This window comes from Babylonia areolata, chromosome 9 (assembly GCF_041734735.1).
Source record: "Babylonia areolata isolate BAREFJ2019XMU chromosome 9, ASM4173473v1, whole genome shotgun sequence".
Lineage (NCBI taxonomy): Eukaryota > Metazoa > Mollusca > Gastropoda > Neogastropoda > Buccinidae > Babylonia > Babylonia areolata.
In genome coordinates, this window is record NC_134884.1 from 49,556,442 (window position 1) to 49,569,312 (window position 12,871).

Here is a 12,871-nt window from a genome sequence, read left to right on the forward strand (position 1 = left end):
AGACCCATACTCGCAAAAGAAGGGAACAAACCAATAATCCCTTTGTACTACGTGGAACGAAGTGATTGTGCGTACGTGACTGATGACACATAGGCTACCTCACTGCTTCTGTAGTTGGCTGGCACATCGCATCCGGCTCTCATGGAGAACACATCAGTACAGCAGGCTACCGGTGTCATTGCCTCAGGCAAGTTATATTTTGATGATTATCAAGTTTATTAATTGCCATCAAGTTAGCTTGCCATCTGTTCGATACTTTAGGTCGATTCCAACATCGCCATCTCTGAAGGCATCAGTAAGCATTGCAGAGAACATGAGGCTGAACAGCGTTGGAGCCAGGACGCAGCCTTGCTTGACACCATTTGTGACAGCAAAAGGAGCAGATGTTTCGCCATTGTCCTGGACTCGAGCCTGCATGCCTTCATGGAATTGGCTGACCAAGGAAATAAATTTCCGAGGGCATCCGTACTTTTTTTTTTTTTTTTTTTTTTTTTTTTTTGCTGCCCCATCGTCTGCGCCGTTTCAGTGGCATTACTCCCACGCCGCTCATTTAGATTCCCCCATACACGGCCACACCCGGGTTCGTCCGTCGCAGTCCCAGCGTCGGCAGTCCACAGGGAACCATCGATGTTAGGTCGCCTGGAGGCCACACACCAGAGGAGACCCTGCACTGCTGCTGAGTCACTTCGGTGGTGTTCAGTGGTGCCTGTTCTGTTTTAACGTACTTAGGACACCACCTACTAAGCCCCCTACTAACGACAATAATGGCTTAGTCGCGGAGCCAGACTGAGCGAGCGTCTCTCCCAGAGTGGAGACCGCCACCACGTCCCTCAAACAACAGCACCCCCCATGAATCTGCCGACACTGACGACATTGACAGGACTCACCCAAAGCACGGAAGTGGAGGGGTATCGAAACTGAGGTCATCATGAGAGCAGGGCATGAAAGGTCACAGACTTTGAGACTATTTTGTTTATATTGATGACGATGAAGGGGGAGGAGGATGACGATGATGATGACGATGTTGCTATGGAGGTCCATTTTGGTTTGGGACTGCGTGACAAGGCTGTACTCTACGCTTCCTGTCATAATGATATCCCGGCGTTAACCAGGCCCGAGAGATACAGACACTTGCAGTGTTGGTCAGGTAATTAGAGCAACACACCCAAAGACGCATCCTTGAAGTGGATGACACTCGACTGTGTGGTCCCAGTCTCCCCATTTAAGCCCACAGCACACTCAACTCTGGGTAGGAGCCGGCCACGGGCCGAAAAACCCACCTCCGCTGGGATTCGAACCCGCGTCCTCCCAGCTGTCAGTCCGCGACGCTAACCACTTTGCCACGGCGGCTGGTAGGGCATCCGTACTTGGCCATGATCTTCCACAGTCCCTCTCTACTCACGGTGTCGAAGGCCTTGGTGAGGTCGACATAGGTGGAGAACAGAGCAGCATTTTGCTCCTGACATTTCTCTTGCAGCTGCCTTGCAGCAAACACCATGTCGGTGGTTCCGCGCTCTTTCCGGAATCCACATTGGCTCTCAGGCAAATGACCTTGGTCAAGGTGTGCTGTGAGGCGGTTTAGTAGGATCCTGGCAAGTATCTTGCCTGCGATGGAGAGCAAGGAAATGCCCTGATGGTTATCACAGGCTTGCCGGTTCCCCTTTCGCTTGTACAAGTGAATGATAGATGCATCTTTGAAATCCTGGGGGATCATCTCTTCTTTCCACATGAGTGAGTACAGCTGATGGAGCTTCTCAGTCAGCACAGTGCCTCCATCGTTGTAGACCTCTGCTGGTATGGAGTCTGAGCCAGGTGCTTTGCCACTGGATAGCAGATGGATTGCTTTCTGGGTCTCAAGAGGTGTTGGCGGATCGTCCAGTGTTTCGTTGATGGGGACTTGTGGGAGACGGTCTATGGCTTCATCATTTATGAAGGAAAGTGCTCAGCCCAGCGTTCGAGAATTTTCTCCTTCTCGGTGATCAAGGTATTCCCATCTGCACTGAGGAGGGGGGATGATCCTGAGGATGTGGGGCCGTAGACTTCTTTTAAGGCATCATAGAACCTCTTCATATCGTGCCTGTCAGCATATCCCTGGATCTCATCAGCTTTGTCACTCAGCCACTTATCCTGCATCTGGCGTAACTTTTGCTGAACAGTCCTGCGGATGGCATTGTACGCATCCTTTTTTGATGTGGACTTTGGGTTGCTCAGGTAGGCTTGATGCAGACAGCGTTTCTCATCCAGAAGCTGCTTGATTTCATCACAGTTTTCATCAAACCAGTCTTTGTGCTTTCTGGTCATGGGTCCCAGGGTCTCTGAAGCTGTACTATAGATCAGCTCACGCAGGGTCCTCCAGTCAGACTCCACATTCTGGTTGTCCAGAGAGGCGGATTCCAGACGATCTTCCAGCAGCTCCACAAAGGACTGTTTGATGGTGATGTTTTTCAGCTTAGCGATGTTGAGCCGTTTTGGAGCCTTCTGGCCTTGGGGGCGTCTCTTGGGCTGGATTCGAATATTCAGCTTCGAGACTACAAGGCGATGGTCTGTCCAACACTCGGCGCCGCACATGGTCTTTGTTACACGTACATCTTGCCTATCCCTTTTCCTGACGATGACATATATATATATATATATATGTGTGTGTGTGTGTGTGTGTGTGTGTGTGTGTGAGTGCGTGCGTGCGTGCGCATGCGTGCGTGTGTGTGTGTGTGTGTGTACACCCGCACATTCCAATATTCCGTTGCTCCTACAGTACACATGCAAACACACACATACCTCATCCTCTACACACACACGAACACACACACACATGCGCGTGCGCACAGAGCTCTCCTGACGTGTATACTTACACGCTCGCGCACGCACACAAATACACACACACACACACACACACAAATATATATATATATATATATATATATATATATATATATACAGAGGCTGCCACACATACACACACACACACATACAGAGGCTGCCACACACAGACACACAGACACAGACACACACATACAGAGGCTGCTATTGATTGGCCGGAAGAGGGGTGGGAAAATATCTGATGACAGGAACGTGTTGCTCAGTCTATTGAAGTTGGAAAAGCCCACATTAATTTGTATGGGTCTGTCAGACCCACGATGTATGAATAGGGGGTAAGCTCTGGATTCCTTCTTCAGCGAGTGTGGGTCTGTGAGACCCACTAAATATGGATAAGTGGGAAAATAACCAAGTACGGTGAAGGTTAAAGGAATGGAGAGGAGTGCTGCTGAATTGAGGATCAGGATGAACAGGTTGGAAAGACATTTGGTCTAAGATGGTACGAATATTTTGGACTTTGTCAAAAAAGAAAGAGGAGAAGACATTGGGGAGTTCAGATAAAGTGTAGGTAGAAGGAAGAGGAGTCCTTTTTGCAGTTCTGAGAAGATTTGACATGACAGAGTAAAGAGATTTGGTGGATGTGGCATTGAGAACTTGAGAAGAAAGAAGTTTGTTTTTGCTGATGAGATCATATGTTTGACTTTATTTGTTTTCGGAATATTTGATTGTGGACTTGCAGTTTTGTTGATCGCCATCGTCTTTCCAGTTGGCGACGTTTGCGTTTTGCAAGTCGAATGTCTTGTGTGTACCATGGGGCGGAGGGTCTGCCAGGGAGCATGCGGGTAGTGGGTGGTGCATGTTCATCCAGCAGTTGAGAGAGGACAGTGTTGTAATGTGTGGATACGTCGGTAAGGGAAGAAATTTTGGAAAGGCGTTCAGAAGCTTGAGAAGAAAAAGTGTTAATGTTGATGGATTTCAGGTTGCGACGAGTAACAGATTTTTTGGTTCTGGTAGGTTTTGAAATATTAAGCAAGAATATAACAGCAGAATGGTTGGAAGAAAGTTTGTCAGTTACAGTCACTGACGCAACCATGGCATCAGACTCGCGTGCGATTAGCCAGTCCAACGTATGGCCAGATCTGTGTGTTGGTTCTGTAATGAACTGAGAGAGAGAATGAGTGGACAGAGATTGACATAGGCGTTTGACATCAGTGGAAGTCTGGTTATCGAAATGAAAATTGAAATCTCCAAGGATAATAAGTTTGCCAGAACGAAGGTTGTAGTAATCAAGTGGTGTTCGGAACTCATCGTGAAACTGAGAAGATGTTAGGTTATTTTTACGACTAGGCGGAGGACGATAGAGACGACAGATGATGATTGAGTGACCGGGAACACTGAGAGTGACTTCTAGCATTTCGAAGGTATCATGTGGAAAGGCGTGGTTATGGGAGAAGGAGAGGGAAGACTCCAAGATGTCTCTGTAGACGGTGGCGATGCCATCTCCACGAGATAGTCGAGGAAGTGACATAGTTTTGTATCCAGGGGGGGTCAGTTTAAGTATTGAGTGCAGTCAGTGCTGTAAACCTGGCTTTGCATTAAAGTATTGAAAGCAGTCAGTGCTGTCAACCTGGCTTTGCATTGAAGTATTGAGTGCAGTCAGTGCTGTCAACCTGGCTTTGCATTGAAGTATTGAGTGCAGTCAGTGCTGTCAACCTGGCTTTGCCCTGAAGTATTGAGTGCAGTCAGTGCTGTCAACCTGGCTTTGCACTGAAGTATTGAGTGCAGTCAGTGTTGTCAACCTGGCTTTGCCCTGAAGTATTGAGTGCAGTCAGTGTTGTCAACCTGGCTTTGCCCTGAAGAATTGAGTGCAGTCAGTGCTGTCAACCTGGCTTTGCCCTGAAGTATTGAGTGCAGTCAGTGCTGTCAACCTGGCTTTGCATTAAAGTATTGAGTGCAGTCAGTGCTGTCAATCTGGTTTTGCACTGAAGTTTTGAGTGCAGTCAGTGCTGTCAACCTGGCTTTGCATTAAAGTATTGAGTGCAGTCAGTGCAGTCAACCTGGCTTTGTACTGAAGTTTTGAGTGCAGTCAGTGCTGTCAACCTGGCTTTGCATTAAAGTATTGAGTGCAGTCAGTGCTGTCAACCTGGCTTTGCATTGAAGTATTGAGTGCAGTCAGTGCTGTCAACCTGGCTTTGCATTAAAGTATTGAGTGCAGTCAGTGCAGTCAACCTGGCTTTGTACTGAAGTTTTGAGTGCAGTCAAGATATAGTGTCCTTCACTGCCATGCTATATCATTCTGGTGTCAGAATTCAGATTCATCCCTGTATTCTATCAGTCTGTCCTCCAAGATGTCAGTGAAATACATGTGTAGCACCACCACATTGACTTCAGTCCCTTTCAATAGCCAGTTGAAGTCTTTTCACAATATCAGAAACTGCTCTTGGTTAAACAGAAAGGCAAAGAAAAAAAGTGTAGAAAAAGATAATAGCCTAACCCTACATGCATTTTTAGTTGTGTTCTTATTCCATTTGAAGAATGGACTTTTGAGTTCCAGCATACCCGTAATGTGATTAAACATGATGTTTACTCTTTTTTTTTCTTTTTTTCTTTTTTTTTAAAGAATGTGCAGCTGTATGTTTGGAACATGTGGAGATCTGTAGTGTGATTAAGCATGTTTAGTTTCTGTTTGAAGTAAGTATAATTGTATGTTTGGAACATGTGGAGATCTGTAGTGTGATTAAGCATGTTTAGTTTCTGTTTGAAGTAAGTATAACTGTATGTTTGGAACATGTGGAGATCTGTAGTGTGATTAAGCATGTTTAGTTTCTGTTTGAAGTAAGTATAACTGTATGTTTGGAACATGTGGAGATCTGTAGTGTGATTAAGCATGTTTAGTTTCTGTTTGCAGTAAGTATAACTGTATGTTTGGAACATGTTGAGACCTGCAGTGTGAATAAACATGTTTAGTTTCTGTTTGCAGTAAGTATAACTGTATGTTTGGAACATGTTGAGACCTGTAGTGTGATTAAGCATGTTTAGTTTCTGTTTGCAGTAAGTATAACTGTATGTTTGGAACATGTGGAGACCTGTAGTGTGAATAAACATGTTTAGTTTCTGTTTGAAGTAAGTATAACTATATGTTTGGAACATGTTGAGACATGTAGTGTGAATAAACATGTTTAGTTTCTGTTTGAAGTAAGTATAACTGTATGTTTGGAACATGTTGAGACCTGTAGTGTGAATAAACATGTTTAGTTTCTGTTTGCAGTAAGTATAACTGTATGTTTGGAACATGTTGAGACCTGTAGTGTGAATAAACATGTTTAGTTTCTGTTTGCAGTAAGTATAACTGTATGTTTGGAACATGTTGAGACCTGCAGTGTGAATAAACATGTTTAGTTTCTGTTTGCAGTAAGTATAACTGTATGTTTGGAACATGTTGAGACCTGCAGTGTGAATAAACATGTTTAGTTTCTGTTTGCAGTAAGTATAACTGTATGTTTGGAACATGTTGAGACCTGTAGTGTGAATAAACATGTTTAGTTTCTGTTTGAAGTAAGTATAACTGTATGTTTGGAACATGTGGAGACCTGTAGTGTGAATAAACATGTTTAGTTTCTGTTTGAAGTAAGTATAACTGTATGTTTGGAACATGTTGAGACCTGCAGTGTGAATAAACATGTTTAGTTTCTGTTTGCAGAAAGTGTAACTGTGTTTGAAACTTGTTGAGACCTGTAGTGTGAATAAACATGTTTAGTTTCTGTTTGAAGTAAGTATAACTGTATGTTTGGAACATGTTGAGACCTGCAGTGTGAATAAACATGTTTAGTTTCTGTTTGCAGAAAGTGTAACTGTGTTTGAAACTTGTTGAGACTCCATTTTAACTCTATTTCAGGTGTTTTGGGGAGACTCTGTCAACTCTGAACTTTGCAAAGCGAGCCAAGCAGATCAAAAATAAGGTACAGGTATTAATGCTAATAATGTATATTTTATGTGGTAGTTTTGTGATAATTTTTATTTCAGTGCAGGTATGGAGAAAAGGTATGTAAAAGAAAAGTGTTAGAAGGAAGGATTTTATTCACAGGAAAAAAATAAACATTCTTTCATTGCTAAACATGACAATATTGCTCTCCCTCAGTATACAGATGTTGGAGAAAACTGTTTCGCTTGATATTAAAAAGAAAGAGTGTAAGATGGAGTCAGGATTTTATTCAGAGGAAAAAATCAAGTTGTTTAAGGGTTAAAAACAACAATATTATCCTTCAGAAATGTTTGAGAAAAGTGTTGCACGGAGGGCCAGGGAAGGGAGTGGGGTGTGTGTTCCTGACCAACACTGCAGGTGTTGGTATCTGTCAGCCTGGTTGATGCTGGGATATCTCACCACACTACAGTCCCTTCACAGCCTGGTTGATGCTGGGATATCTCGCCACACTACAGTCCCTTCACAGCCTGGTTGATGCTGGGATATCTCGCCACACTACAGTCCCTTCACATCCTGGTTGATGCTGGGATATCTCACCACACTACAGTCCCTTCACAGCCTGGTTGATGCTGGGATATCTCACCACACTACCGTCCCTTCACAGCCTGGTTGATGCTGGGATATCTCACCACACTACAGTCCCTTTACAACCTGGTTGATGCTGGGATATCTCACCACACTACAGTCCCTTCACAGCCTGGTTGATGCTGGAATATCTCACCACACTACAGTCCCTTCACAGCCTGGTTGATGCCGGGATATCTCACCACACTACAGTCCCTTCACAGCCTGGTTGATGCTGGGATATCTCACCACACTACCGTCCCTTCACAGCCTGGTTGATGCTGGGATATCTCACCACACTACAGTCCCTTCACAACCTGGTTGATGCTGGGATATCTCACCACACTACAGTCCCTTCACAGCCTGGTTGATGCTGGGACATCTCACCACACTACAGTCCCTTCACAGCCTGGTTGATGCTGGAATATCTCACCACACTACAGTCCCTTCACAGCCTGGTTGATGCCGGGATATCTCACCACACTACAGTCCCTTCACAGCCTGGTTGATGCTGGGATATCTCGCCACACTACAGTCCCTTCACAACCTGGTTGATGCTGGGATATCTCACCACACTACAGTCCCTTCACAGCCTGGTTGATGCTGGAATATCTCGCCACACTACAGTCCCTTCACAGCCTGGTTGATGCTGGGATATCTCACCACACTACAGTCCCTTCACAGCCTGGTTGATGCTGGGACATCTCACCACACTACAGTCCCTTCACAGCCTGGTTGATGCTGGAATATCTCACCACACTACAGTCCCTTCACAGCCTGGTTGATGCTGGAATATCTCACCACACTACAGTCCCTTTACAGCCTGGTTGATGCTGGAATATCTCACCACACTACAGTCCCTTCACAGCCTGGTTGATGCTGGGATATCTCACCACACTACAGTCCCTTCACAGCCTGGTTGATGCTGGGATATCTCACCACACTACAGTCCCTTTACAGCCTGGTTGATGCTGGAATATCTCACCACACTACAGTCCCTTCACAGCCTGGTTGATGCTGGGATATCTCACCACACTACAGTCCCTTTACAGCCTGGTTGATGCTGGAATATCTCACCACACTACAGTCCCTTCACAGCCTGGTTGATGCTGGAATATCTCACCACACTACAGTCCCTTCACAGCCTGGTTGATGCTGGAATATCTCGCCACACTACAGTCCCTTCACAGCCTGGTTGATGCTGGAATTTCTCACCACACTACAGTCCCTTCACAGCCTGGTTGATGATGGGATATCTCACCACACTACAGTCCCTTCACACAGAGTAATCTCAAACCCTGTTGATCCCAATTGCAGAAGCATCATCACTGTGCTGTTATCATTTATCATCAGGAAAACAAACTGGCCCAAAACTAGGGCACAGGAAAAAAGACTGAAGCGGTGATTGACAGTGAGAGGTGTGGTTGGGTTGTCCCAGGCAGTGATTGACAGTGAGGGGGTGGTTGGGAAAAAGGCAGTGACGGACAGTTGTGGGTGTGGTTGGTTTGTCCCAGGCAGTGGATGACAGTTGTGGGTGTGGTTGGTTTGTCCCAGGAAGTGATTGACAGTGGTTGGTTTGTCCCAGGTGGTGATTGACAGTTGTGGGTGTGGTTGGTTTACAGGTGGTGATTGACAGTTGTGAGTGTGGTTGGTTTGTCCCAGGCAGTGATTGACAGTTGTGGGTGTGGTTGGTTTGTCCCAGGCAGTGTTGGTTTGTCCCAGGCAGTGATTGACAGTTGTGGGTGTGGTTGGTTTGTCCCAGGCAATGATTGACAGTTGTGGGTGTGGTTGGTTTGTCCCAGGCGGTGATTGACAGTTGTGGGTGTGGTTGGTTTGTCCCAGGCAGTGTTGGTTTGTCCCAGGCGGTGATTGACAGTTGTGAGTGTGGTTGGTTTGTCCCAGGCGGTGATTGACAGTTGTGAGTGTGGTTGGTTTGTCCCAGGCGGTGATTGACAGTTGTGGGTGTGGTTGGTTTGTCCCAGGCAATGATTGACAGTTGTGGGTGTGGTTGGGTTGTCCAAGGCAGTGATTGACATTGTGGGTGTGGTTGGGTTGTCCAAGGCAGTGATTGACAGTTGTGGGTGTGGTTGGGTTGTCCAAGGCAGTGATTGACATTGTGGGTGTGGTTGGGTTGTCCAAGGCAGTGATTGACAGTTGTGGGTGTGGTTGGGTTGTCCAAGGCAGTGATTGACAGTTGTGGGTGTGGTTGGGTTCCTCCAGGCGGTGATCAACGAAGACACGCAGGGCAACGTGGCGCACCTGCAAGCAGAGATCCGACGTCTGCGGGACATGATGGCCCAGCTCCAGGCCGGTGCCCTGCCTCCAGCCGTCCCGGGTGATGGTGAGGGTCCCTCCGCCAGTCAGGTCCCCAGTCACGCCCCCTGTCAGGGCTCCAATAGTGCCCAATGGAGGAACAGGTTTCTGGAGGCCATGCTCTTCAGGGAGAAGGGTGAACAGGAGAAAGAAGTGAGCAGATGACTGGTTTTTTTATTACTTTTTATTTTATTTTATAATAATGTTTTTCAGGTGCATAGTGTAGGCTCTGAAGCCCTGACCAGCACTTTGGGCTTATGTGTATGTAGGGCATTGCTTTTTTTTTTTTCTTTTTAAACCAGATGTGGTGTTATATATAAATGTGTATCAGTATGGATCAGTTCTGACACCTGAAACGGGTGTGGATAAAATGCACGGGTGTTCAGTGCTGGCACTTTAGTTGGCCCAGCGAAAGTTCATGAACCCAGGAAGTAGGGCATGGATATAAATAAACGCGGCTGACAAACAGGCCGTGCCAGCGGCACTCACTGTACGCTTGTTCAGCGGTAAATCTGCTTTGTTTCTTTCGCGCATCATCTTCCCAGATGGATCGGAAATAACGACAAAAGAAATGGGTTTCTACAAAGAACGCAAAATAAGCTTTCCATTGACTCCAAACACAATACGTTTTCTTACATAGCAATTGTTGAGGCAATGGTTGAAACATACATGAAGAAAGAAAAGAGAAGGTCAAGCAGAAACATGATTGCAAAAATCATAAAATTTAAATCCCTCTCTAAGAAAACATACGCTTATTACAGTGAAATCGTAAAAATCACCAGAACATTTAGCATGCCTGCATGCAGATCAGCCCACCTTTTGAGTTGTAGATTTTTTCTTGTCAGCACAATAAGTGTTTAAATGAACACACTGTAGCATGGTGAGTGCCAGCAGCAGGGGGATGGAGAGCAGGGTGAGTGTAATCACTGCAGGAAATGTGTGGATGCTGTGGAAGCATGAGAAAAGTGGGGCGGGGGCTGCGGGGCCAAGTGAAACAAACAAGGCAGTGTCCAGGTTTGGCACGCGGGGCCAGAAATACCGCGGTGAATGCGCCGGCCAGTGCAGAGTGTGGTGGGAAAGTCTGGCATTAAAAAAATTTTGACCCCAGACGCTAGACGCTGCTCGGAAACTAAAGAGGTGGATTTTGTGCTCGGCTGAGCAGCCGTGAATGCCTTTAGGATTTTAAACTGTGCCGCTTGGTTTTCTTCTGGTAATGACCTGAAGATTAGTGTGATTGAGGGGAGGATTTGCCAACTGTCTGTCTGGCCTCTGTTTTTCCAGAAGTCATCGCTACACAGTTCTGTTAACTGTAATACAAGATGATAGTGATTTTGTGTGTGTGTGTGTGTGTGAATTGTTGGCTTATTTTTGTTCCTTTTTTTTTGTCAGACCTGTTCATGTTAAGACTTTTGAAGCTATTGCTAGGCTAGTACACATCAATACATAATACTGTATGAATCCCTCATTGACAGCTATACTGTTCACTCTTGATGCAGTCCAAACACAGATCCATGTGTTTTTGTATTTTTTCTCTCTTCAACAGGTGGCGTGTATTTTTTCAGCTCATGGGATTGCATTTCTTTGTTTTATTCTCCATCGCTGCCCACACGTGTTCTCTTGATAAGTGCTTGAAGCAATTGCGTGCCCTAGCACAAGCACACATGATAACTGAACATGTCTCTTTCACTATCCAAAATGGCGGACAAGAAACGACAGCGTGAAACAGATGAAGAATTACATTATGAAATCGCGCAGCCTTTAACATCTAAGTAAAGAAAAAAAAAGGTGGGGCAAAAGTTGATCAGTTCGTATCACCAGAAATACCCTTGTTTGGTGTTGTTAAAGAAGGGGCCATACTTTGTTTTCAGCACGACTTCTCATATAAGTATGGTGGTACTCGGCACTGCGATACCAAGACACATGCGGACAGTGAGAAAGCCATTGGAAATTTTCAATACATGGCTTCCTTCTTTCAGCCCTAAACGGTAGAAAAGAAAAATACAGTGGAGCAGCACATCACGAGGGCTGAAGTGATGATCTGCCGTCTGATGGTTGATTCAAATCTGCCACTTGGTGCTGTAGACTGAGGGCTGAAGTGATGATCTGCCGGCTGATGGTTGATTCAAATCTGCCACTTGCTGCTGTAGACCGAGGGCTGAAGTGATGATCTGCCGGCTGATGGTTGATTCAAATCTGCCACTTGGTGCTGTAGACCGAGGGCTGAAGTGATGATCTGCTGGCTGATGGTTGATTCAAATCTGCCACTTGCTGCTGTAGACCGAGGGCTGAAGTGATGATCTGCTGGCTGATGGTTGATTCAAATCTGCCACTTGCTGTAGACCGAGGGCTGAAGTGATGATCTGCTGGCTGATGGTTGATTCAAATCTGCCACTTGCTGTAGACCGAGGGCTGAAGTGATGATCTGCCGGCTGATGGTTGATTCAAATCTGCCCCTTGCTGCTGTAGACCGAGGGCTGAAGTGATGATCTGCCGGCTGATGGTTGATTCAAATCTGCCCCTTGCTGCTGTAGACCGAGGGCTGAAGTGATGATCTGCCGGCTGATGGTTGATTCAAATGTGCCACTTGGTGCTGTAGACTGAGGGCTGAAGTGATGATCTGCCGGCTGATGGTTGATTCAAATGTGCCACTTGCTGCTGTAGACCGAGGGCTGAAGTGATGATCTGCCGGCTGATGGTTGATTCAAATCTGCCACTTGCTGCTGTAGACCGAGGGCTGAAGTGATGATCTGCCGGCTGATGGTTGATTCAAATCTGCCACTTGCTGTAGACCGAGGGCTGAAGTGATGATCTGCCGGCTGATGGTTGATTCAAATCTGCCACTTGCTGCTGTAGACTGAGGGCTGAAGTGATGATCTGCCGGCTGATCGTTGATTCAAATCTGCCACTTGGTGCTGTAGATAAGTTTTCAAAAGCACTGATTTCTTCACTTGAAAGCATTGAAGTGACCCTGGTTATTAATGTACTGGTGTGTGTGCATTTAACATTTATGTAAATAAATGTTTGTTTTGGGGTGAACATCAGCACCATCAGTTGCCTGTTCCCTTCATCTGCCAGTCTCAGACATTCATCAGTACTGATTAAATACAAATTTATCAAGCTGTTTATGTAAGGTAGGAAAACCATTCATTTGTCTTTATCATTATCATGATATGGTATTTATGTCATCTTTGGCGGTAA

The 12,871-nt window shown here is 45.8% G+C and overlaps 1 protein-coding gene across 1 annotated transcript in view; it reads left to right on the forward strand.

Moving 5' to 3' along the window:
* Nucleotides 1-12,871, forward strand: part of LOC143285664 (kinesin-like protein KIF15) — a 185,469-nt gene that overhangs the window by 59,534 nt on the left and 113,064 nt on the right. Inside the window, exons 12-13 of the mRNA XM_076593060.1 lie at nt 6,710-6,773; nt 9,581-9,826. Coding sequence (XP_076449175.1) covers nt 6,710-6,773; nt 9,581-9,826 — 310 coding nt within the window. The remainder of the gene's footprint in view (nt 1-6,709; nt 6,774-9,580; nt 9,827-12,871) is intronic.